This window comes from Drosophila willistoni, assembly GCF_018902025.1.
Source record: "Drosophila willistoni isolate 14030-0811.24 chromosome XR unlocalized genomic scaffold, UCI_dwil_1.1 Seg144, whole genome shotgun sequence".
Taxonomy (NCBI): domain Eukaryota; kingdom Metazoa; phylum Arthropoda; class Insecta; order Diptera; family Drosophilidae; genus Drosophila; species Drosophila willistoni.
Window position 1 is genome coordinate 10,617,513 of NW_025814057.1, and position 24,681 is coordinate 10,642,193.

The 24,681-nt window shown below is 40.7% G+C and overlaps 5 protein-coding genes and 2 non-coding genes across 12 annotated transcripts; 6 read left to right on the forward strand and 1 right to left on the reverse strand.

The window, feature by feature from the left end:
• The first annotated feature begins 2,353 nt into the window (after positions 1–2,353).
• LOC6639607 (dynein axonemal intermediate chain 4) lies at positions 2,354–4,541 on the forward strand. The gene is made up of 2 exons (XM_002061623.2): positions 2,354–2,545; positions 2,608–4,541. Exons 1-2 carry the CDS (start codon positions 2,354–2,356, stop codon positions 4,483–4,485), a joined length of 2,070 nt encoding a protein of 689 aa, XP_002061659.1. The 3' UTR covers positions 4,486–4,541.
• A 197-nt stretch (positions 4,542–4,738) lies between these two features.
• LOC6639341 (ras-related protein Rab-34) lies at positions 4,739–5,925 on the forward strand. The gene is made up of 6 exons (XM_002061622.2): positions 4,739–5,023; positions 5,083–5,184; positions 5,241–5,305; positions 5,368–5,501; positions 5,560–5,794; positions 5,860–5,925. The coding sequence occupies exons 1-6, from the start codon at positions 4,785–4,787 to the stop codon at positions 5,916–5,918; spliced, it is 834 nt and encodes a 277-aa protein (XP_002061658.1). The 5' UTR covers positions 4,739–4,784; the 3' UTR covers positions 5,919–5,925.
• Positions 5,926–7,369: 1,444 nt separating this feature from the next.
• LOC6639340 (60S ribosomal protein L23a) lies at positions 7,370–8,860 on the forward strand. The gene is made up of 3 exons (XM_002061621.4): positions 7,370–7,450; positions 7,853–8,253; positions 8,331–8,860. Exons 1-3 carry the CDS (start codon positions 7,420–7,422, stop codon positions 8,718–8,720), a joined length of 822 nt encoding a protein of 273 aa, XP_002061657.1. The 5' UTR covers positions 7,370–7,419; the 3' UTR covers positions 8,721–8,860.
• Positions 8,861–9,117: 257 nt separating this feature from the next.
• LOC6639339 lies at positions 9,118–9,212 on the forward strand. Its single transcript, XR_049598.2, has one exon. It is a non-coding gene; the product is annotated as a small nucleolar RNA Me28S-Am2634 (small nucleolar RNA).
• Positions 9,213–9,376: 164 nt separating this feature from the next.
• Positions 9,377–9,474, forward strand: LOC6639338. The gene has a single exon (XR_049597.2). It is a non-coding gene; the product is annotated as a small nucleolar RNA Me28S-Am2634 (small nucleolar RNA).
• Positions 9,475–9,977: 503 nt separating this feature from the next.
• Positions 9,978–11,160, reverse strand: LOC6639337 (telomere length and silencing protein 1 homolog). The gene is made up of 3 exons (XM_002061620.3): positions 10,961–11,160; positions 10,282–10,904; positions 9,978–10,212 (listed from the first exon to the last, which is right to left on the reverse strand). The coding sequence occupies exons 1-3, from the start codon at positions 11,071–11,073 to the stop codon at positions 10,058–10,060; spliced, it is 891 nt and encodes a 296-aa protein (XP_002061656.1). The 5' UTR covers positions 11,074–11,160; the 3' UTR covers positions 9,978–10,057.
• A 138-nt stretch (positions 11,161–11,298) lies between these two features.
• Positions 11,299–24,559, forward strand: LOC6639422 (serine/arginine repetitive matrix protein 2). Of its 6 annotated transcripts, none has more exons than XM_002061619.4 (11): positions 11,305–11,437; positions 11,531–11,907; positions 12,554–12,655; positions 15,506–15,892; positions 15,974–16,036; positions 17,509–17,659; positions 19,702–19,772; positions 19,847–21,527; positions 22,812–23,002; positions 23,066–23,275; positions 24,039–24,559. In XM_002061619.4, the coding sequence occupies exons 2-11, from the start codon at positions 11,669–11,671 to the stop codon at positions 24,202–24,204; spliced, it is 3,261 nt and encodes a 1,086-aa protein (XP_002061655.2). In that variant the 5' UTR covers positions 11,305–11,437; positions 11,531–11,668; the 3' UTR covers positions 24,205–24,559. The 6 variants fall into 6 exon arrangements, with proteins under 6 accessions (XP_023037456.1, XP_002061655.2, XP_023037457.1 ...); XM_023181689.2 differs by lacking the exon at positions 24,039–24,559 and adding an exon at positions 23,401–23,852; XM_023181685.2 differs by lacking the exons at positions 11,305–11,437; positions 11,531–11,907; positions 12,554–12,655 and adding an exon at positions 14,328–15,190.
• Positions 24,560–24,681: the final 122 nt, after the last annotated feature.

The window sequence follows — 24,681 nt, forward strand, 5'->3', positions numbered from 1 at the left end:
GCGCCTCGCCTTTCCCTCCTTACCCTTTGAGCCAAAAACAAAAAGAAAGAAAAAAGTGTAACAAGAAGAGGACGCATTTTGGCTTGCTCGCTCGCTCGTGCAAAGTTCATAATGCACGCAAAGTGGCGACTTGAAGACAACAAGGAACTTCATTTTTATTTGTTGCATTATCACTTGCCACTTGTCGATACCCTTGCCAAAAAGTGGCACTGAACAATTTAGTATATAGTTTCCTAAACAGTATGTACCTATTTTTGGATCATATGAAACCTTAGATAAATGCTAAAACTAGTTGAGAATCACAACTAAATGAAGCCAATAAAAGATAGAAAAAAGCTTACAAAGCTTCTTTTATCCTACAGGACTAATATTTGACGATCATTTAGGAATTCCCTTTGAAATTTATGTGCAAAAATCCTTTGTCTATGTATAATATTTTTGCTAAGGTATAAACCCCAACGGTTTAAATGATTGTCGGTTGCCTCCCCCTTTCCATTTTATTTTTTTGACTGCACATTTACGAGTATTGCTTTACGCTTTGATGCGTTGAATGTTCCTGTCGCTGACCAAACAAAACTCATGCAATTCGCCTTTTTGGCCCGCATGCGGAAGACTTGTTCATCTTTTTCCCTGTCTATTTGACATATTGCACTAGCTGCCTCTGATCCGCTCGGCCTGACTGTGGAGGTATGGGCTATGGGCAATGGGCCTGGTCCTCTGCCAGTTGTTCATTAAGCGAATCAGCGTAGCGAAGCATAAAGCAAATTAACATAAACAACTTCTTTTTCGACTTCTACTACTACTACCAGTTGCTTCGTTTTTTTTTTCGCTCTTCTTCTTGGCCCATTGTCAGTCATTGTGGCGGAATTAAAGACCCATTTCTATTGCCGGTGGCCGGGCAAATTGCTTTTTCGGTACGCGTCTAATTGGAATATAACAAAAAAAAACCAACCAAATTGTAAAACGAATCTTCTCGTTTTGTATTTTTTTTATTCTCTTGTCATGTCTGTGACAGGTCACAGCACTTGGCATATTTAGAATTATTGTATTACCAGTTTGGTTGCCGACCTAGACTCTTAGCTAGCCAGGATGACGACATTGGATGAATCCTTTAATCTTTACCTATTATTAGATCTGATAGCTTTGATGTTCTGGCAGAACGATTGGGTTATTAAGAATCCTTTCCGAGTAGGTGCCAAGGTATATCCTGGGTAATTATAGCCCTTTTAGAATGGGTTTCCAGTTTTCAGTTAAGCCAAGAAAGAAGATATACAACTTGTTCAAACTTTTGCCAAGTACAAACTCAGTTGATTGAAAACCGTTTCTTTAATCAATTTTTTTCTTTAACTTCTTTGAATTTTGAATATTCAATACTCTTTGTCGGATTGAATGAATCAACACACATTTATTGGCAACTGATACTTAAAGTATTTTGTATTTGAATTCGTTTCGAATAACAACTGAATTTAAAGTAATTTAAAAGTACTCGTTACCAAAAGAACTCAATGAAAACTGAACATTGAAGTCAAATTTATATAGGTAGTAGAAGGCTGCATGAATATATTCAAAATGGCGATGAATAAGGCTTAAAGTTAAAACTAAGAAAAATTTTAAACTTTGAAACTCATTCAATGATGTTTAAATTGAATGAGTAGAGAACAAACCGGCACGAATAAAACGAGTGAGTACTTAATTTCTGTTAAAACTAATTAAAGATAACTTCACTTTTAGCAAATAGTTTGAAATATTTTAGTTATGTATTCGGAAAAGAGTACTTCAATGAGTACTCACAAGAGTTTTAAGCTTTGAATGTATTCATGAGTATATGTAAAATATAATTTTTATTATTTGATAACCTTTTAATTCTTGAATTAGTTAAACCATTTAAGTTACATTTGAAAATGCAATCAATTTAAACGACGTTTTGGGTTATCAAATAGAAAATTTATGTCTTTAAGTGTAAGTAAATCTTAAGATTTTTTGAAAGAGTATTTGCATTCTGTATATCCATGTATCGTATTGATCTTTTCGCTCCTTTTTTTTTTTGTGGCTCCTTTATAAATATTTATATATTTATATGGCAAATCACAATGTGTAAGATTGTTAGTGAAATTCAAATTGCCAGTTGTTGTTTTTGTTTGCCAAATGCAAGAGAAACAATGGAAATACAATTACTTTAGTTCAGTTTAGTTCATGTCAGTTGAGTAAAAAGGGGGAAATCGGCTTTGGACTTTGCTTGGGATGAGTTGGTTTGGTAACGCTTCGTTGCCATGTTAGCACATAAAGCCCAAAAAAAAATATTAAAAAACAAAGTCTTCGAATGAGGAAAAATAATTTCTGAAAGTAAGAGAAGATGTCGCGGATATTGAACAAAGATTATCGTTCTGAGGATTTTGAGCAGCTTAGCCAGATGATACGGAATCATCCATTGATGAAAACGCATCGGCCGGACATGGAGCAGCATTTGCAGATGCAAAAGCTTCGCACTCCGGAATATCGTACCAAATGTGTGATGAGAGCCTCCTTGGATGACATAGCTCTGGGTGTAGGTGATTCTTAACTGGAGTCCATCTTGTGCCGGCATCATTTCCTTCTTTCCGTTTGCAGATCAATCTGTGCAAGTTGCAACTGGGTCAGGAAGAGAAGCAGGTGGGACGTGGAGCGGCGGCTGCTCCTGGAGTGGCAGTGACCGTAATGGAGCCACAACCAAAGCGCAGGCCAACTAAATCCGCCAAGGAGGCAGCCAACATGCCCTTTATTAAGGTTCTCTTGCGCATCGATAGGCCCAAGGTGTTGTTCGAGCGACGCAGCATGACGGCTCTGGCGGACAGTGAGGAGGGTCGTCTCGTACTAGAGGACAATATGCGTTACGAGGAACTTCTCGCCGGCATCGACAAGACGCGACGCACTGTCGATGCGGACACCCAGACTCTGACAGCCCTGAAGAAGTCGCGACTGGTCAATACCGAACGTTTGACCACCCAACAAGTGGGCTCATATGTCTCGAACTTTGAGATGTTCGACACGTATCAGGATCTGGAGACATCGACCACCAGTGTCCAGGTGCAGGGTCAGCAGAAAATGGAAGTTACCACCTATCGAGTGGGTGGTGTGGATCAGTTTGTGGCCATCAATAGTTTGCCCAATTTCAAGCTAGCCCTCATGCTGACCATGCGCATCCTGGCCAGCAATGTGTATGAGCCACAGCAGCGACGCTATCGCAATATGGCCATGCCCGATCCCCTGGCCGAGGATGTCAAGTTCAGGTATCGGCTGTGTCTACTGTGGCGCCTGAATCCGCCCTTATCGGCCCATCATCGGGCAGTGACCGATGTTAGCTTCTGCCCCAGCAACGGCGACATCCTGGCCGTAGCCTATGGCGTCTATAGCCATGCCAAGTTGAGGCGTCTGCCGCGTTGCGGCCATGTCTATGTGTGGAACATTAAGAATCCCGTCAATCCCGAACGCTGCTATGACTACCAAGTCCCCGTGGTCACTGTACAGTTCTCGCCGGCCTGTCCCCAGCTCTTGGCCATTGGTCTGCACAATGGAAGCATCGAAGTGCGTGACATCTCCCGCCCAGAATTGCCTCCCTTGGCCAGGTCGGAGAGAGCGACCTCGCCGCACTTTGAACCCGTTATGGCCATCAAATGGTTTGCGGGAAATCCCGAAGAGATAACCCCATTTCTTACCATCTCGAGAACAGGAGCGGTAACCAAATACCGGCTCATCAACAGCCCCCATCTGGTGGGATTCGAGCAGCAGCGTCTGCAGCGGGCCGAGGGTGAACTGGAGGGCATACCCATTGACAGGGCACAGGCGACGGCCTCGCTGCTGGCCAATCGCCATCCGCAGTGCCTGGAATTGGTCTTGGATCCGGTTCATGCCGATATCTACTATGTCCTAACCGACGAGGGAACACTCTACAAATGCTCGACGAATTATCCGCTACAGCATTTGGAACTGCGTCAAGTGCATGAGGGACCCGCTGTCTGCATGGAGTTCTCGCCATGGTCACCCAAATTGTATCTAACCTGCGGCAGTGATTGGTGCATACGGATCTGGCTGGCGGGAATCCTAGTGCCGATCATAACACTTCGGCATCATCTGTCGCCGGTTCATTGTGCCCGCTGGAGTCGCACTCATTCGACGATTCTCGTGTCACTCAATCGCAACACTCTGGACATTTGGGATTTGAGGAATAGCACACTCAAGCCCGTCTCCTCGACGGCCATTGAGGCAAAAATTCCTTATACAATCTTTCGCTTCACCCACTGTGGCCGTTCGCTGGCCGTGGGCAATGAAGACGGCAATCTGTTGATGCTCTCCTTTGAGGATATGCCATTTCCACCACATTTCCAATACAAACAACTCAAGCGAGCCATTTTCAAGGCTCTGGCCATGGAACCAGAACTGCGGCAACAGGTCAAAAGTGTTGGTTACTTTGGCTATTCCAGGGATCGCACTAAGAAAACGAAACGTTAAATGAAACGAAATAGAAACAAGTTTAAATGTCTTCTTATCACTTTGACTTACTTCACTTGGCCCTATTTACCTATTTTCCTTATCAAATGCAATGGCATGGAGTATTTTGTGTGTCCCCCGCCAAAACCTTGGAGTAGATAGGCTAGGCATAGGCAAAAGGTATCAAATCAAACAAAGCCACCAAGTTCAGGCTTGCGGTTTTAGTTTGGTTTGGCTTTGAACTAACGACGACGATGACGACTTGAGCTTTCCGGTTTGAATTTCAATTGGGGCTGTCAGTTGGATGTTAAACGCTCACCATGCCTCATCGATTGCGAGTGCCTGCTCCGCCACCCTCAATGAAACTGCAAGATTTGCGCACACATTTGCGGCATCTGCCTCTGGCCTACAGTCCGGAGCAGTCGCCGTTGAGTCGGGAAAAGGATTTTCATGCCCAGTTGCGGTATCAGCTGGAAATGCCAAGGAAACCAAAGCTAAGGCCGTGCAAAGTCATCTTTGTGGGTGACTGTTCGGTGGGCAAGACGGCCATAGTCAATCGGTTAGTTAGTGGACTCAATTGGCAGAAGGAATTCACTTTAAATCAAGTTTCTTCCTTAGGTTTTGCTATGATAAATTTCAATCGAATTACAAGGCCACAATTGGAGTGGATTTCGAGTTGGAGAACTTTAATATATTGGGTCACAATTTTAGCCTGGAAATGTAAGAGCATATTCTGAACAAAATTGTTTGTTAAATACTTATTCTCAAATACTTAGGTGGGATACGGCTGGTCAGGAGCGTTTTAAATGCATTGCAGGTGCTTATTATCGCAATGCCAATGGTGAGTTGATTTCGCATATTATTCTTTAGAAATTTATTCGTAAATGAGTTTTCATTTTCAAGTCATTGTGGTGACATATGACATGTCCAAACGTGATTCCCTCGACTCGGCCAAAAAGTGGCTTGCCAGCGCTCTCAATTATAATACTAGCACAAGACCCTTGATCTTTTTAGTGGGCACAAAATCCGATCTTTTGGTAAGCCAACAATTTCCAAGTCGATAAAGTTGTTTAGGTGTTTAATTCCAATTCATAGACAAAAGAGGAATTCATGCGTATGGAACGTTTGGCTATTACGGTGGCCAATGATATTCAGGCAGAGTATTGGTCTCTATCGGCCCGATCTGGCTTCAAGGTCACAGAATTCTTTCAGCGTTTGGCTGGTTTGGCTTTTGAAACGGCCGTCAGACAGCATTTGGAGACACTTAAAAATTTTGCACAAACAGAGCAATTGGCGGCGCATCAAACATCTGAGAAATCGCAAACATTTGGTAATCATTTGTCTGTTTGCTTTATTGACAAAATTGTTGTTTCATTAAGTTTAATTTGTTTGCAGATTTACGCAATTATTTTAAAAGTCGTCTGTATAGGCAAAAGTCGGGCTGCGCTTGCTAAGTGTTAGCTGAACTTTAGTTTTAGATCTTAATTTAAAATAAATCGTTTTCTTATAGTTTTTGTTTTAAATGTGAATTGGAATAAATATTCTATATACCAAAGTCTGGTCCCTTCATTGGGGTTCTCAATATCCCTTTCAATTGTATCAAAATAATGATGAATTATATCGTATTCCCGAGCGTAAGCATCAGCAGAATGATGTATGATATAAGGCCGATAATCAGTATAAAATTGGTATAACAAATGCAACAGCAGCAACAACAACAACAAGCAAGCAACGAGGCAGCAGACAGCGACAATTTCTAAGACAACAACAGCAGCAGCAACAACAACAACAATAATCACAACAGCAACACAAGCAATCACAATCAAATCGTAGATAACACTGCAACAACAAACTACAATAAAATGACCAAAAATAGTTTTAGAGGACAGATGAGATTTACCACACCAAACTCCACTCAATTGTTATACGCATCATCATCACAGCAACAACAGAAACAGAGACAACAACAGCAATATAATTCAAATAGTGAAAATCAATCCCATAGGAATAGAATTAAATTTATATTAGAAACTAAACCAAATAGTTTTAGCAATCGCACAATTATTGCACAAACAATCAACTACACAGTGGCAGCAATGCCAAAAGAAAAAGGAAACTTAACGGCAGCAACAGCAACACCGGCAACAGTAAACATCAGGAGAAACAACAACAACAGCAAAGGCAACGCTATAATCCGAATAAATTTGAAAACGATCAAGAGCTACGCGACTACAAAAGTAAAATCAAAAATAAATACAATATCGATTATGATCATTCTTTGGATGAAGAATATGAAATAATTGAGGCCATAGAATAAATGTAACAGAAAATGAAGGATAAAGGATGAAAAATAAAGAATGCAAAGGGTACATCGGTAGGATCGGGGACAAAAAAGCATGCTTTGTGTCGTTATTGTTGTTGTTTTTGATACGTTTATTTAATTGGTAAAAAATAATTGGACTAAAAGAGGAAATTGGGGTTTTCTAAATTATGAATGCGGAGTGGGCGTGGCAAATAATTTAAATTAATTATAATCTGAGCATTTACTAAACAAGTCTACATCCCAAATTTGGTGACTCTATCACTTATACTCCCCGAGATCTAGGTGGACGGACATGGCTAGATCGACTAGGCTTTTGATGTTGATCAAGAATATTTATATTCTATAGGGTCGCAAAAAAGCTTCGTTCTGCCTGTGAGACACATTTTACCGACTTAAATGTACCATTTCATTTCAACGAAGTGCTAAGGTCTAAGTCGAGCGTTACGTCTTATGTTATTCTATCACGTTTTCTGTTAATAATACAGTGTGCTGTTAAGCGCACACAGTGTGTGCTGTTAACGCATAGCGTTGCCACTTATCGATAACATCTGGCCACTCTACTGTCAACCGAGACTTCCGCCTTTTTGACAACTGCCCAATATTTTTCCTTTTCATTTCTTTTTCTCGTAGAAATGCCAGCTAAAAAGCCAGCCGAAAAATCCGGTGAGATAATTTAATAGAATTTTTAACAAAAAAAGTGTGAAAACAATACCAAATGAAAGGTTAAAGCAAGTGCTGTGCGTGGATATTAACAGAAATGTGTAAAAGCATTAATTTATCTGCAAAATACAATAAAATGTTTCGCCATGTATGGCCACGTGCGAAGAAGACATCTTTTGGCGTAGTTCAGAAATGTCACAATCAGCAAAGAGTAAATTAACAAAATGTTGATACAATTTTTGAAAGAAATGTGTTAACCTGTTAGATCGAGGCACTTTAACTTAGCTTTGCTGATCGGCTATATCGGTTTTAACCTAACTTTTATTTGTTGCCATCCCCCCGGATAGACCCCCGCACCTAATTTCAAGACTGTTTACTAATGTGCGTGTGTTTCTGTATTTGCAGCCAAGTCCGGCGATAAGAAGCCAGAGCAGAAGAAACCTGCCGCAGCTCCTGCTGCTGGCAAGAAGGATGCTCCAGCTACTTCCAAGACCCCAGCCGCTGCGCCCAAGAAGGCTGCTGCCCCAGCTGCCAAGAAGCCCGCCACTGCTGCTGCTGCTAAGAAGCCTGCAGTTGCAAAGAAATCAGTGTCCGCCGTCAAGGTTACCAAGCCTAAGGCCAAGGATCTGAAGAAGAAGGTTGCTGCTGGCAAGAAGCCCCAATCGGTGCTGGTTAAGCTCTCGGCCAAGGCTCGCGCTGCCGCCAAGGGTAAGAAGCCAGTAGGCAAGCCCGGTGTCAAGCCCACCAAGGGAACTGCCAAGGCTAAGGCTATTGCCCTCCTGAACGCCAAGAAAGTTCAGACCAAGGTATGATAAAATCTATCCGCGCAGCGTTTAAGTGTCATTTATTCATGGTTCCCCCCACTCTTACTTCCAACGTATAGATCATCAAGGGAGCATTCGGTACCCGTACCCGTAAGGTGCGCACCAACGTGCACTTCCGTCGTCCCACGACTCTGAAGCTGCCCCGTCATCCCAAATACCCAAGGAAATCGGTGCCAACCCGTAACCGCATGGATGCCTACAATATCATCAAGTATCCACTTACCACGGAAGCAGCCATGAAGAAGATTGAAGACAACAACACTCTGGTCTTCCTCACACACCTGCGCGCCAACAAGAACCACGTGCGTGCCGCAGTGCGTAAGCTCTACGACATCAAGGTAGCCAAGGTTAACATTCTGATCAGACCCGATGGTCAGAAGAAGGCTTATGTGCGCCTGGCGCGTGACTACGATGCTCTGGATATTGCCAACAAGATCGGCATCATATAAACAGCTGCTGCAGGCAGAAACGAAGCGTTTTACATTTTCTACATAGAGTTAAAACTAAGCTGACACGATTAGAGAGCAAGGATGAACGTTTCAAAATGTGTTGTCTGGGTATAATAAACAAAACTAAAAAAACCATTAAACAATAACGAATGGTCGCAAAGGGCGGGCGCGGGGATACATCAATCATTTTCTATATTCATTTTTATTTCAGCAACTTAATTTCAGAAGAGAAAGCAACGGAACTCAATTCAAGGTTAGTTTTAGAAATTGAATATTAATAAAAACTTCTAACAATTTATTTCTTATTGCAGATAGTCAACTCAAAAAAAACCCACAAAGAAGGAATTGGCAATGAAAAAGGTAATTATAAATTTTAGATTCATTTAAACCAAAAGATAATTTCGAATGATGAAACACTTTACGTAGGAATCTCATTGAGCTTCAGTCATTCGTTGCCTTGAAAACAATAATCCTCTGACTACTAGAAAGACAAAGACTTATTTAATCCTAATTCAATGTGTAAACTAATGAAATGTTTGTATTTCTAACATTTCAGATTGACGCAGAGAGAAGGGAAAAAGGAACTGTTTTTGCAAAAGGTAATATATATTTTCTTACTTCATCTTCATTTTTTATAGGATCTTTCGAATCTCGTGTTGGATTTTTTATGATGATTTTTATGAGTAGGAATCTCATTGAGCTTCAGTCATGCGTTGTCTATGAAATTAACTTATCTCAAACTGACAAAATACTGAGCATCATTAACTGATTGAATTTTTTCTTAACAGCTTAACTAATCAATTGCTTTCTCTGTTTAATTTTTAGTTGCTGACCGTAATGGAATAAGGATTGGTCTATTGTTACTCTTGATTGTGAAATACGGAAGAAATACCGATGATATTTGCAGATGATTTTTTTTAGCCACTTTTCATTTATTAACATTATCCTGAAATAAAACAAACATTCACTTTATTAAGAAAAAAAAAACAATGTTTTTTATGTGACTATTCTCAAATGTATTTAGAGAATAAACCGAATGGATTTTTCTTGTTATCAAGACGCACGCGTGGGCCTCCTAATTTTGGAATACTCTTCTTTTTCGGGAAATGCATGCTATCTCACTCGGTTTCAATCTCTCCTGGCTTTTTGGTCAGAGTGTAGCATGGTTTCCAAAATCCAAGTGTTGGATCAGACAGAGATAGCTACATATATGAAATATGCTATCGCTGATGGTCAAGAACATACAAAAGGGATTCATTCATTTAAAGATTTAGAATATACAATTTTATTTAGTGATTAGAAGAGAATTACAATTATGAAATATTCTATTTTGAATCTTAATATCTACGAAATTGTTTCCTAAATTTATCATAATGATAATCGTCTGTGGCCCGTTTGACACCATTCGGATTCGTTTGATGATGGGCCGCTTTATTGCCATCTTTTTCCTCACGTTTTCGTCTACGCTGTTCATTGTTATCCTCGATGTTAACTGGAATAAAAGTGGATAAAGTAATTAATATATGGAGTAATTCCTAAGTAACACCATGTGAAAACTTACATCGATTATGCTGCATGAAGTTGACTGCCATATTTGTGGGCACAAACTGAGATGGTCCATCCTTTTTGTTCTTGGCATCTTGCAATAGTTTTTGCTTGGCATCCTCGGTGGCCTCAATATTACGTATTTTGGCCTGGATGCCCAAATCAACTTCTGGAATACCATTAAGCATTTGATTGGACAACATTTCCTCTGATCGGTGTGATGACGATTGGCGCAAATGATCGGGCAGTGCATAGAGGGCAGCATCTTCAGGTGTCAGGTATTTGTGGGCATCGCTATCATCGTTGTCTCCGCCTGTGTCGGCATCTGTTGCGCCACCTTTGCGCTTTTGTAGCTCCTGTTCAATGTATTTCATCATCTCCTCGTCCTCGTCGCGTTTATTGGTCTCGGCCGAAAATTGTGTGCCTATGCCCACATCGTAGGCATCATCGGCTTCCTTCATTTTGCCCGATTTGAGAGTCTGCATATTGACAAGGCCGCCGGTTTTCACATTAAACGGATCCTTGATGGCCAATTCCTCCTCAGGTGCAATTTTCTTGCCCAAAGCCAAACCCACAAGACTGACACCATTGGGCCGCTGTCGTAGACGTTGTCGCTCCTTTATCTCATCCAGTGTCAGCCTGAAAAGGAGTTTTGTAAGTTAACTTCATATCAATCATATTATTATTGTACTTACTGTTCTTCTTTGTCGTCATCGTCGGAATTCTTGCGTTGCCTAAGATTCTTTCGTGATTTCTTTTTAAATACAATTTTGGCAGTCTCATTTTTAATTTCTTCTGTGTCACTCATTGTTTAGATTCCTGACAACAACTGCTTTATTTATTTGGATTTTTGTTTGTTTACGTTTTGCCCAGCGTGTTCTTGATCTAGAGATGAGCAAAGTCACAAATCACTTTTGCAGATGACTTATCGATAACATTCTGATAGAAATGCAACCTATCGAAAATCGACATTTCGGAGCAAAAACCTATCGAAAATCGACATTTCGGAGCAAAATGTTGTTTTGGTATTTTGTGCCCCCACCCTCTGGTCACACAAAATCTTTAGATTTTCGCAAAATTTCCGCTTCGCTTGAAAAGTGTTTAAAATCATTAAATAAATAAATAAGTAACAACTCCATTTGGTTAATAGACAAATAAGAAGCAAATAAAAGGTTTGTAGATCAGTCAACAACGTTTCCCCTAATCCACTGTCTGAAAGAATTGCAATTGAAATCGATTTTTGTGTTTGTCTTTGCGAATTGCAGCAACCTTGGCTTGGAGTTGGACCGTCGATCGTCGTCCCTCCTGTGACCATTCATCGCAGCAATAGGTAAACGTTTGCCGACACACACAGAAAGATTAGCAGCGGAGAACCATAAAAGTGGCCAACTAAGAAGCTCATCATGTACAACGGCATTGGCCTGACCACTGCTCGTGGCTCGGGCACAAACGGCCATGTGCAGCGGAATTGGGCCTTTGTGCGTCCAGGCAAAAAGGATAAGGACTATAGAGCCGAGACTGATACCAAGAAGCTGGACGCCCAACTCAATCGTCCGCCCAACAAGGAGATTCTCGATCACGATCGCAAACGTAAAATCGAAGTGAAATGCATTGAATTCGAGGAGATACTCGAGAAACAAGGGTAAGAATCAAAAATACCGAGCGGGCGACCGTCTAATGCAATCGGCTAGTTATATAACTCTGCAGCAGAGCTGCTAATGCAAGTGACCACCAACACGGGGCTGCGTGCTGCTGTTTATATTTACATTTTGGCGCCTGGTAGCTGCTCTTAACCGCTGCTCTGGGTGCAACGCCTCTCCGAGTCAAAGACAGAGACAGAGAGCGTACGCACACGCGCTGAAATAAGCAACCACCAACCCCCGAAAGTTTTGAAAACCCACCCGCTACACCCGCCCCAACCCCCATTCCGTCCCAATCGTAATGCGTTATAACACATATGAGCACTCGCGCTCTTCTTCCGGTGACCAAACCATAGGAAAACCCAGGCCTGTCTCTGAGCCCTGGGCCATGGCCTGGTGCTGCTGGTGGTGGTGAAAAAAAACTGCATTTCAGTTGTAGAGATTATTTCAATATAGAAACATATCCGCGTGTCAGGTTTACGCGGATAGTTGTCGAGAACCAACCATATATTCGAATGAATTTTAGTTTTAATAGAATTTCTGTGAGCATATAGATTGTCAATTAATTGATTAATTTATATATTAATATGATTATTAATTGACAATTTCGGTTGTTGTTGTTTTCTTTTTGGTTTTCACTCAATACAGACGCACACCAGAGGAGATTAAATCGCACGTGGACCTGTATCGTCAGAAATTAATGGGCCAAGGCAAAACGGATTTGGCCAAAGATGAATTTGGACGTGTAGCGTGAGTAATATAAATAAATCCATTAAAATATCTATAAGTGTCGTTGTGACAATAGTCGTCGGACTTATATAAGTTTAAACAATAATGGAAACGGCTCATTTGACAAATCAATAATATGGTTAAACTAAAATCTCGCCCAGCTGTAGTCAAAGTTAGCGCACTTTGCTCTAGTTGCCGGCTGCGCACAGCATGTGCTCCACCAACCACCCAACACCCACCACCCAACACGACGTAACCTGCTAGCAGCTCCCTTCATCTGTCTCTCTGTCTGCATCCTCATCCAAAGGGCCAATCACAGGACATGATGGTATACACAAGAAAACAAAAAAAAAAATATAGGAAATGCTGCTGCAAAGATTTTCTTCTCAGTTGCTTCAAGTCAGTCAAATCAGTCAGTTAGTAGTCAGTTCGTCAGTTTAACCATCAAAGTCAGTCTTTCAGTTTTTTTTTCTCGCGCGCGCTTCAAGATGGAACATATATAGAATAATTTATTAATAAACCAAACGAAGGACACAAGTGTGGTAAATGTCTGTGTGTCCTTGGCAACACAATAACGGGGCAGCCGGACAAGACTACTAGGACACACGGAAGTAGCCCCCGCCTTTCGCACACACACACAGACACACACATATGCTCTCTGTCGGTGTGTGTGTGTGTGAAAACTGTCTGGAAAAATCAATAAATGACATATTAACGAAAGAAGCCGCTGCAAATTTTAATGAAAAATGCTTTGAAAATGGAAAAAATGTAAATGAAATTGGAGCAATGCTGATGCAGCCCTTCAAGTGCCCACCCCATCCCATCCCATCATCAATGGCAAAATGAAATACTAAAAATGCAGCTATCCAAAGGCAAATCCATCCAATGGTGGTGGCTATATCAGCAAAAGTGCCACTGCTACCCCTAAACGAAAAGGCCACCCCTTTGCCCTCGACGAAGACGACGACGACGACGTTGATCCCTAAAGAGAGACATGGATTAAAAGTTGAATCAAGTGGCCCTTGCTGTGTTGTTGTTGTTGGCTGTTTCTTTGTTGTTTTTGTTGCTGGCATCACGCGCTGGTGGAGAACCGTGGAACCGTGGTGGGGGCGTAATGTGAGAACGATCCAAGTGAACTGCATTAAAAGCAACAAATCACTAAATAAGTCTTCCAAACTTAGCATGTAATTAATTAGTTTTAATTGTGAAACGGAGTTAAACACAAGTGCGCAGAGCAACAAACGGAGTAGAATAATCAAATATCCAATGTCTTCCAATTTGACTATGGATTAGACAAATATATACATATATATATATATATATATATAAACAGATGTTTTCGAATATGAAAATGTAAAGTGAAAACAAAAGTCTAGTTAATCCAACGTCTTCCACAAGAAAAAAGTAATACACATACATATATATATGAAATGTTTTTGAAAGATCAATATAATGCATATATTTACATAAATATATATTTTTTATAACACAATTAATGATATACAAGCATTTGATTCCAATGTCTTCCATAAGCAAAGAATCTATTTAAAACTTATTATAAACAAAAACTAAATAATCCACTGTCTTCCTTAACAAATTGTGGAAAATATAATAGTAATAATATATATAGTTATAATATAACCAATGGACACACTTCCAATCCATGGTCTTCCTTATTGAAAAGAATATTTACAAAAATTAGATAATAATGATATCGTCGGAAATTTATACTAATACAAGCACATCGAGTGCGGCAACAGCCACGGTGGGTTTCAATACGTCTGGCATAGCCACTGTAACAACAACAACAACAACAACAGCAGTAGCAGCAGCAACAGCAGCAACAACAACCACATTACAGCAAGTGGTGAGGCCAAGGAAACGACGCAAACGTCGAAAACGGGCAGGAGGAGGAGCAGGACATCAATCAGCAAATGGCGGAGGATTCACAATTAATAGCAACAACAATTCAAACACAACAAGCACCATCAACAGCAACAACAACAACAACCTAACACCCATGCCATTAAGCCCCACATCAATTGTCGCCTCCTCGAATGGTGGTGGTGGAGCCCTGATGAAGGGTTCATCAAATGTTGCAGCTGGCAGAAAATGCAAAGCCCAATACTTTCAACACGACAATCGTGAATATATAGCCAAATATGAGAGTTTCCATTTCACGGCACAAACATCGGCAGCTGCCTTAAACTATGCAGCAGTGGCCAGGAAATTTAAACCATTGCGGCCGGCTTTGGCTACCGGCGCTACCAAAGTCAGGAGACCAGCAACATCCAGAAAGTTGATTGGCGAATGCGCCTGCGCATGCCAAACTAATGCTGCGGCTGCTGGCCCACAGGAAGCGCAACGGGCAGTAACAACAACATCCGGGGTAGCAGGACCATCAACATCTGCAGCTGATGACAGCCATCGAGAGCTAATGGGAGCCACTTCCTTGCTAGGAAACGAATCTAAAATCCAAATCGATGGTAAAATATTACTCGAGCTGCTAAAGCAATCGTCGAACACATTGCTAGAGACATTGCTCGGTGCTGGCAGGTAAAAAGAAAACTGATGAATAAGAGTTCAAGGGAGGGATAAGATCTTACTAGACCACATTCTGTTGGATATATATTCATATCATTGATTTTAGGATGTCAAATTTGTTATTTTAAGAGGGGTTAAATAGTCATAGACGAAGGAAGAAGGTTTCCCTCATTTCCTTTCCCGTGGATCCGCCCACTGACTAAACGTCTTTATTTCTCTTCGACATTCAAAGACGATCTGAATTGGAGATCGTTTTTGTTTAAACTTTTAAAGTCCGTCTTAGAATTCATTAAAATTGATATTAATACTCTGCATTATTATTCACAGCGTACGCGATACTCATCAAATAGCCGAGGCACAGCAACTAAAGAACGCCAAATTGCGTGAAGCGTTCAATATTTCGGAATATTTTGTTGAGGGCAGCAGTTTTGATAGTGATCGCAAGGCCAAAGAGGATTTGGTTAAAAGTCTGGCTTTGCAAAAGGAACTGGACGCCCAGCGCGAGAGCCTGGCAGCGGCTGCAGCTGCTGCAGGCAAAGATAAGGAGACTGGCAAACGATATGCCTTGGTCCGTACACCCTCTCGCGATCGTGAGCGTGAGGGTGGCGGGGATGGCGGCAAGGATGCAGCTGCAGCAGTGGCCAACAGTGCGGATGAACGCGAGCATGTGTCAAAATCGGACAAAAAGAAGAAAAAGAAACGCACTCGAGATAGGTAAATAGAAATCAAACACCACCAAAATAAACATAATTATTAACTACTACTAATCTGTATCTCCTATCTCTTTCAATTTAGTTCGGCCAGTCCTGAACGCAAAAAGGACAAGAAGAAAAAGTCCAAAAAGCACAAGAAGGAAAGGTAAGCAATGACATCAAATTATGATACTAAAACCAAAGACAATCGTAGATCTGTGTTTAGTTTCTTTCATTGCTCTTTTATTTTGAATTTTGTGTTTTCTGTTTTTTTTTTCAAATGATTTGACTTTTAGTTTTCTTAACGTAAATAATAAACATGTAGACAAAATGAAAACAAATGATATAACAAATGAAAAACCAAACCAAACAACAATGGCTTAATACATTTTATGTTTTTCTTCGTCTCTACTCTCCCTCTTTTACATTGCATTTGAATAACCACAAAAGGGACTCATATGAGAAAGAAAGTAAAAATAAAAAGAAACGAAAAGTTATGTACAAATGAAATTACACTTAGTTTTTAAACAAACAAAAACCAAACCAAAAAAGAAAAAAAAAACAAAATTTGTAAAAATGGAGAAAAACGAAAATTATAATCAATCAAACAAAATGTTTCAAATGCCTTTCTATTTAGACGGAAATTTTTACAATATTTGCCAAGCGAGTTTTGAAATGCAATTACTATGTATTTGAGTGTGTGTGTGTGTGTGTGTGTGTGTGTGTGTGAGTGGTGTGAGGGGGTGAGTGTGTGTGTCTATGTGGGTTGGTGGGTGAAATGCCCTTTCATTCACCCACTGACATGGATCCCAAAGCCCAAAGATCACTCACACATTGTCTGTTTTAATTAAAATTTGAAAAATTACCAAAAATATATATATATATACCTATCAATATATATATATATCGAAATGACAACAATGCGCCCAGCGGTAAGTAATAATTCGTTGAACAAAAGAAATATGAACAAACTTTAGTTGCAAAATTGTTTGGCAAATACGAAACGTACTTAGTTAACAACTAACTGATAACAAGTTTAAGCGGTCTCTCTCCCCCATGTCTCTCTTTCTCTTTCCTCTCTCTCTCTCTCTCTCTTTATCTTTCTTTGTTAAGGACACTCGAATTAAACGCAAATTACTTTCTCATCTTTCTTTCTATTAATTAATTATAAATATATATATATATATATATATATATATATATTTGAATATATTACATTCTATTAATGTTAAGAACAATGCAATTTGAGCAGTTTTCAATAAAGGTAAAGCATTTAATCACAACAAAACAAAAAATAAATCTAAAACCTATACTAAGTTCTAAGTTGTTGCTGCTAAATCAATTTGTGTAATTTTCTTTTGTTCTTTTGTGTTTTCTTTTTCCTGGAGCTGCCGTCGTTTTAACATTGTATAAAAATTAAATATAAAAAATACTTAAAACGACCGCCTAATGTCCAAAGATGTTGTTGTCCTACAAAATAGCTATAAACAGATACATACACATTTACATACATACAAGGACTACACTATGAATATACTTACACAAATTATTAAGCAAATAAATATCGATTTATTTAATGTATTACGAACTGAACTCTGATCCAAATGTTTTCTCTCTCTTTGATAACTTTATTTGCAGCAAGTCGAAAAAGAAGAAATCGCGGAAACGTAAACACAGTGTCAGCGTCTCTGGCGGCGACAGCGACAAGGATAGCGAGGATGAGGCTGGTGGCACTAGCGATGATGAGCGCGACTTGAAGAGCGCTCGCAAAAAAGCCAAAAAGGATAAGGTATGCAAATACCGTCAAAGCAATTCAAAGGGAGAAGATGGGGAGAAGAATTGTTGAAGAGGAGAGATGATTAATATTGTTAATAGAGAAGAGGACCAACGAGTTAGAGCCAATTACTCCGAAAATCCTCGCCAACACCATCATGAGTGAGATGACTTTTTGTGTGTGTCTGTGTGTGTGTATGGTGTGTGTGTCTGTGTAGAGTTTAGAGTGTGTGATGTCCTTTGGTTGTGCATGGGCGAGAAATAATATCTATGTATATCCTACTACCTACTACCACTCATGTCTCAATCTCTCTCTCTCTCTCTCCTGCTCTCTCCTACTCTCTCTCTCTTTCTTTCTCTCTCTCTGTATAATGAACCATTTCTTTAACTATTTCTCATACATACTAATTATATATATATATTGTACGTCTCAATCCAAAAATCCAAAATGAAAATAATGCCTTTAAAAATATATATATCTTTATATTATATGTATGTATATATATAAACATATTATATGTGTATATAATGCATATATATATACATACACATACATATATGTATATATATATATTAACTGTATATGATGATAACTCTCTCGTTTGACTTTTCGTTTCGTTGTTTCAATTGTTCACCAAAATATTAAACATACGCCATTTCTTCTCTTGCTTATTTACTTCTTTTTCCACCAACAAAAAAAAAAAAAACCAAAAAAAATTAAAAAAAAAAAAAAACAAAAAAACCAAAACTACAACAAACCAAAATGAAACATTCAAAATAATAACAATCTTAATATTATAACCAAGTACTGATCTATATACTATCTATATAAATCCTGCATATTAACGCATTCTATAACTATAAACAACTTATACTAATATCTAATTAGTAATACAAAACAAAAAAGATATCTACTAAAAACTAAAAGAACAAAAACCAAAACTCAAAAAAGAAAAACCAAACCACTAAAACACCAAAAAAAAAGAACAAAATAAAAAAAAAAAAATACAAAAATTCACCCACAAATCGTGTAAAAGGTAAAAAGGCTTCGAACGCATTCACAAATATAGTATAAAAACCTTTTAATTTGTGTTTTTTTTTTCGTTTTGACTATTTGATTATTCAGTTTTTGTTCGCCTTGGTTTTTATATATATATATCTATTAATATAGTTGCCTAGTCGAAAATCATTAAATTAGAGAAGTCGGGGCAGGGAGAGGCTATACATTTGTATATATACTAATTAATCAGTTAGTCAGACAATTCTCAATTTCTCAAATGCCATGTGCATAGCCTCTCCAACCCCCCCTCTCTCGTTTGTTGTGTTACCCTTACCTCTTCCCTTTTGTTTTTGTGTTTGGTTGGTCTAAGTTTAAGTTTTTTCAATCTGTTGTTATTATCGTATCGATTTTTATGTTACAAGTAGTTTGATTTCCAAAAACAAAAACCAAAATCAAATCAAATCGATTTAAGTAATTTTCAAAGAAACGAAAAAGAAAATTTATATTTTGTTTATAAAAACCCTTGGCGCTTCATTGATATAGGATAGCTTTCAATGGCTCTCTTGTAGTTTTGTAAGTACTTTCATTTGTCTGTTTTCTTTACAAAAAACAAAAAAAAAAAAACAAAAAAACAAAAAAAAAAAAAATATGTATACAAACAATCACAAACTAAACTAATTAACAATTAAAATTTCTCCAAAAATCCAAAAACTGAAGTGTAGTGATAAATGAGCAAAATATTATATACATAAATTTCCAGAAGACGAAAACATAAAAAGGGAACAAGGAAGAAAAGTTTTCAGCCCTAAAGAAAAGAAAAGAAAAGAAAAGAATAAAGAAAAACGCTACCAAAAATCAAAACTTCATTTATTTATCATGCCATAATGAATAACAAGAAATACGTTTCTATTATTATATATATATAAATATTCTTATTACATATATATATATATTTCGATTATAAATATATATTGCTAAAAGTTAGACTCTTAGCAAACTTTGTTTCTTTTTATCATGTGGCGGATTCAATTAATTATTTGGAATTTTCTATTATGCAGAAAAAACGCGATAAGAAGCAGAAAAAGAAGAGTCGCACCCGTGCCAGTTCAACGGATTCGGAACGCTCCAAGTAAGTATCACTTATAAGAAATTCAAATCTTTTGAACATCACAATATTAAACGAAGAAAATCTCTATCTACTAGTTCCCCGGCACGGAAGGACAAGAAATCGGCAAAATCTCGCAACAGCATAGTGGAAGCTGAGAGTAAAACCGATGGCAATGGTACGCCACGTGACAATCCGTTCCGCAATCGTTCGGCTGAACGTCGAAAGGATACAGCCACCAAACAGGGACGCAACAACGACTCATCGACAGAGAGTCAGCGGCAAGGAGACAAGCAACAGCAGCCGCAGCGCAGTAGGCGTGATAGTCGCAGTCGAAGTCGACGTCCCAAATCGGTTGCACGAACACCGCCGAGACGAGAGTCCCAGAAGAAGGACACACAAAAATCAAGGGAGCGACCACGATCGTCAGAGAGACAACGTTCCAAGGATAGGCAACGTTCGCGAGAACGACACATATCCAAGGATCGGCATCGTTCGAAGGAACGTCAGCGATCGAAAGAGAGACAGAGATCAGTAGAGAAATCGAATGTGCGATCGGTTAACAAGGAACGAGAGAAATCCAAAGAACGTCAGCGATCAAGAGACGGAAAACAGCGATCCGTGGATAGAACTGCACGTTCCAAAGAACGACAACGTTCGAGGGAGAAGCAGCGATCTAAGGATCGGCAGGGTCGACAATCGGTTGAACGGCAACGTTCCAAAGATCGTCAACGATCAAAGCAACGTCAGCCATCACGTTCAGCCGGTTCCAAAGAGCGCAATCAGCAAAGGCGTGACCGTAGCAAGGATCGCCATCGTCGCGATCGTCGCTCCAACTCCAACTCGAGACGCCAGAGATCGCCATCGAATTCAAGTAGTAGGAAACGCAACGATGATCGTAAGTCAACACGGGCTACCACTCCATCGCCTACGCGTTCACGTAAACAAAAGTCGCGCTCCCCGGTGAAAAGACGTAGCCATTCGCCCGAGGAAGTGGCGGCACCAAAGAAAACAACCGTGGCGCCAGCTTTTAATCCCTTCAAAGCGGCCGAAGACACAGTCAATGACATCTTGGGCACAAAGTCGGTATTGGTGGCCTTGGAGCAGACTAAGCGCAAGCGAGCGGCCTCAAGTTCTAGCTCAGATTCGGAAAGCTCCAGCTCTAGCTCATCAGCATCACGTACCCCATCGCCGAAGCCAACGCCACGCAAACAGCGGCGTCGTAGTCATACGCCCGAGCTGGTGAAACGTGAGAATAGCCCCAAACAAGAGCGGCAGAAGACTCCACGCAAGACAAGTGTGAAGCGAGAGCAATCCGGTACCCCGCCCAAGCCCAAGCCAAAGAGCGTTAAAGCGGCAGCTTCGGCGGTGGCTACCACACCAAGTCCGAAGCCAAATCGGCGACGATCCCACAGCAGATCCAGCTCCTCAGAACTGCACTACTCGCCAGCTGAGCGACATCCGGAGCGTTATCAGGACATTATAGCGGACAAGAAGCAACAGTCGAAGAATCGCGAAGTTTCCGCTCCGGCGACAAAGCCTACACCCGTAGTGCGTCTGCGTGCCCAGAGCGATGACGGAAGCGATGGCGAAGCAGCGATTGCCGATGCTGGCGCCTTAGACGAATTTCAACAAAGCAAACGTGAGCGATTGGAATTACAGGAGCTACGCATGTTGGAGCAACTGAAATCTGGCATTGCCGCCAAGGCCAAACAGAAAATCAAGACTATGGAGAAGAATGGCGATGCTAAGAAGGATGCGTCCAAGGATGGTAGCGAAGTAAGTGGCAGCGAACTAATCATGGTGACGGCTTCTAAACGTAACTCGCTAAGTGAATTTCTTGTTGCTAACAATGTAACCGCTTTAATTAACCCATTGGCGGCGGCGGCGGTGGCGACGGCGGCGTCGGCGTCGTTATTGACGACGACAGCAGCAACATCGACTACGACAGCAACAACGACAACGACGACAGCGACATCAACAGCAACGACAGGGACAACGACAGCAATAGCAACAACAACTACAACTCCTCCGCCTCCAACGGCTGTGATACATCCGCAACTATTGGATAAGCAGCAGGAGCAAAAGCCGAAGGCTTCGGATGAGACAAGTAAAAGGGACACCAATACGCCGCCCATTTGCAAGGCGCCATTAGTTGCGGCAAATGGCGATGTGAAAAGTCCAATATTGAACGCAACAGCAACAACAACAATAACAACGACCAAAATCAACCACAGACCTCCTCATCCGCATCTGCACACGCATCTGCATCAGCAGCAACAACAACAAACGCCGCATCAGCATCACAATATGCAACAAACGAAACGCGTCTTTCACAATCGCACGCTGAATAACAATCCCAACAGTAGACACAATACTAACAATATACATGCATGTGGTGGTGGTGGTTCTAGTGGTGGTGTCCCCCATTCCAATAGCAATCCCAGCATGCCGCCCTTTCTGGCCGGCACGCCAGGCACCTATAATCGTACGACGAATCGCCTTAATCACGGCCCCTTGCTAACGGCCACTCACTACAACATCTGCAAGAATCATCACCAGAATAGTGTACAGCAGCAGCAGCAGCAGCCGCTGCTCAGTCGTCGCGACCAACAGCAGCAACATCTGTCGCGTAATCTTGTGTATAATCCCAGCCTCTTTGGCCATGGCACGCCACAGCAGCAAGCTCTGCTGGCGGTCGCTGGCGGCGGCCATCACCATGGTCATGTGCACGGTCATGCCCATTCGCATGCCCATGCCCACGCCCACGCCCATGGCCACACACATGGCCATGCACATCATGGTGGGCGGCATGCGGGCCTTTTGTCTCTGGCCACTGGTGGAGGGTCAGCCGCTGGCGGAGCTGCTGCTGCTGCTGCCGCCGCCGCCGGCCTATCGCTGCTCGGTGGTCATCCGCAGCATGCGCGGGGCGGTAGCATTAGTTTTAATGCGGCTGCAGCGGCCGCAGCCGTGGCAGCCAATAGTCTTAGCTATCATCATCATCACCAGAACCAACAGAAACCGAAAATTGTTATAAAACCCTTCAAAATTCACGATCCACAGCCATTAGTTGCTGCCCTCGCGGACAGTACCCTGGTGGATGCCATTGTGTCCAAGGTGTCCACCGCCACGGTGGCAGCAGCCGAAAGTGCAGCAAGACGCAGTCGCAGCCGATCCAGACGCAGCAGTCACAGTCGCAGCAAACGGCGGGCTAGCAGCGGGCATCATCATCACTCCAGCAGCCGCTCTAGATCGTAAGTGTCGTAAGAAGCCAAGTTTATCTTGCCTTTACCATGATGAAATGCATCTAATTGTAGCCGCTATACCTCCTCCAGCAGTCGCAGTGGTTCACGCAGTTCACGATCTCGCTCTGGTTCACAATCATCCCGCTCCAGTTGTTCATCGCGCAGCAGTTCAGGCAGCTCATCGAGCAGCGGTTCGGGTACATCACAATCCGGATCACGTTCACCCTCCATACCAAGGCGTCGAGGCTCTCCTAGCTTTCTGGATCGTCGTCGCATAACGAGGTAGATAATGGATCTCCTGGGCCGTCCCCCCCGCCCACTGACAGTGTTTTTCTTTATATTATTTTCTTATCGTTTTGTTTCTTTATTTATAATTTCACAATTTGTTTGATTTTTCTTTTTCGTAGCCGTCGTTCGCCCCGCCACAGCACCAGACGTTAGCTGTGCCATCCCGTTTGAGTTGTATTGATTGATTTTCCCACACTCACACACACACACACACACACACAACTCCTTGATATGATTTAATTTTATGATTTTCTTTTCCTTATCCACATTTTCTCGATTGATGATTCCCTTTTTGTTTTTACAGCCAACTCAGGAACTTATCCGTATATACATACATTAATTCTATATAATTTGTTTCTTAATCACAATTCATTTTATTTTTTTCCATGCAATCAATAACTTTCTTTCTACTTTTTTTTTAGCTGACCAATTAATTTTGTGTGGTTTTTTTTTTTGGTTGTAAAATTTTTGTAATTTGTATTCCTGCTAAATTTTTTTAATATTATGTATTTAGAGGCAAAACATTTTTTTTGTTTGTCTGTGTATCGAAATAAATTATGTCATCTCTTAATTATTTTATTGTTTTATAGGATTTACAGTTTTGAGTTTTAGCTACCTTTATTTTGTATTTGATTACAATTTTCAGTTGGTAAGTTTTCAAAAAAAAAAAAAAAAATGATTTCGTTTAAAAACTCCTAACTCAAGTCGAAATATATTAAATACTAATTTGTTTTTATTTTCCCCCCATTTTACATAGTGCACGGAAACGTCCGATTCCGTATCATCACAAGACACCGACAGATGGCGAGGTCGAAGATGCCTCCAGTTGTTGTTCGAGCTGCTTCAGTCGAGCCAGTACGCCGGGAACACCCATGTGTACGCCATTGCGCAATAGCCGTAGTCCCTCGATGGCCGCCTTTTGAGTGTTGGGATATTACTCATACATCTAGTCAGACTTATAGTCGCCATATGCACATATGTAATACTCTCTTAATACTCCCCCTCCTCCTCCTTTTACAATAAGCTAGTTGTTATATATATATATATATATGTACTTGAAAGGACAAACATATGTTTTACACACGACGCATTCAATAACTTAGTTTGGATAATTAATTTTCCTAGGCATTTCTCTGATTGAATTTAATAGCAAAATTTTAAATTGTATTATCAATATTTACATGTCTCATCCTGTAGGCCTGTAACTGATTGATTATTTGCTAGTTTTTAAGCTGAGTTTTAAAATAAAAAATTTATTTGTTGCCATTTCAAAATGTATAAATTTGTCATTCGAGATATTTTTTTGGTTTCTGCAGCATTCATTCGTTAAGGATTTGCAGTTTCCAAATTCTGCAAGTCCAATGTATTGTATAGCTGCTATATAAAAAGAAAGAGAAAGC

What these genes read in the sequence shown, in the direction of transcription:
- LOC6639422 (XM_023181685.2), top strand. Translation starts at nt 14,343, where the DNA reads ATGATATCGTCGGAAATTTATACTAATACAAGCACATCGAGTGCGGCA. An exon ending in AAAAAGCACAAGAAGGAAAG is followed by an intron (nt 16,037 to 17,508) that starts GTAAGCAATGAC and finishes CTTTATTTGCAG; the next exon opens with CAAGTCGAAAAAGAAGAAAT. An exon ending in ACGGATTCGGAACGCTCCAA is followed by an intron (nt 19,773 to 19,846) that starts GTAAGTATCACT and finishes TCTATCTACTAG; the next exon opens with TTCCCCGGCACGGAAGGACA.
- LOC6639607 (XM_002061623.2), top strand. Translation starts at nt 2,354, where the DNA reads ATGTCGCGGATATTGAACAAAGATTATCGTTCTGAGGATTTTGAGCAG. An exon ending in TGGATGACATAGCTCTGGGT is followed by an intron (nt 2,546 to 2,607) that starts GTAGGTGATTCT and finishes TTCCGTTTGCAG; the next exon opens with ATCAATCTGTGCAAGTTGCA.
- LOC6639337 (XM_002061620.3), bottom strand. Translation starts at nt 11,073, where the DNA reads ATGAGTGACACAGAAGAAATTAAAAATGAGACTGCCAAAATTGTATTT. An exon ending in GATGACGACAAAGAAGAACA is followed by an intron (nt 10,905 to 10,960) that starts GTAAGTACAATA and finishes ACTCCTTTTCAG; the next exon opens with GCTGACACTGGATGAGATAA. An exon ending in CTTCATGCAGCATAATCGAT is followed by an intron (nt 10,213 to 10,281) that starts GTAAGTTTTCAC and finishes CTTTTATTCCAG; the next exon opens with TTAACATCGAGGATAACAAT.
- LOC6639341 (XM_002061622.2), top strand. Translation starts at nt 4,785, where the DNA reads ATGCCTCATCGATTGCGAGTGCCTGCTCCGCCACCCTCAATGAAACTG. An exon ending in GCACAAAATCCGATCTTTTG is followed by an intron (nt 5,502 to 5,559) that starts GTAAGCCAACAA and finishes TCCAATTCATAG; the next exon opens with ACAAAAGAGGAATTCATGCG. An exon ending in TGAGAAATCGCAAACATTTG is followed by an intron (nt 5,795 to 5,859) that starts GTAATCATTTGT and finishes ATTTGTTTGCAG; the next exon opens with ATTTACGCAATTATTTTAAA.
- LOC6639340 (XM_002061621.4), top strand. Translation starts at nt 7,420, where the DNA reads ATGCCAGCTAAAAAGCCAGCCGAAAAATCCG. An exon ending in AAAGCCAGCCGAAAAATCCG is followed by an intron (nt 7,451 to 7,852) that starts GTGAGATAATTT and finishes CTGTATTTGCAG; the next exon opens with CCAAGTCCGGCGATAAGAAG. An exon ending in CCAAGAAAGTTCAGACCAAG is followed by an intron (nt 8,254 to 8,330) that starts GTATGATAAAAT and finishes TCCAACGTATAG; the next exon opens with ATCATCAAGGGAGCATTCGG.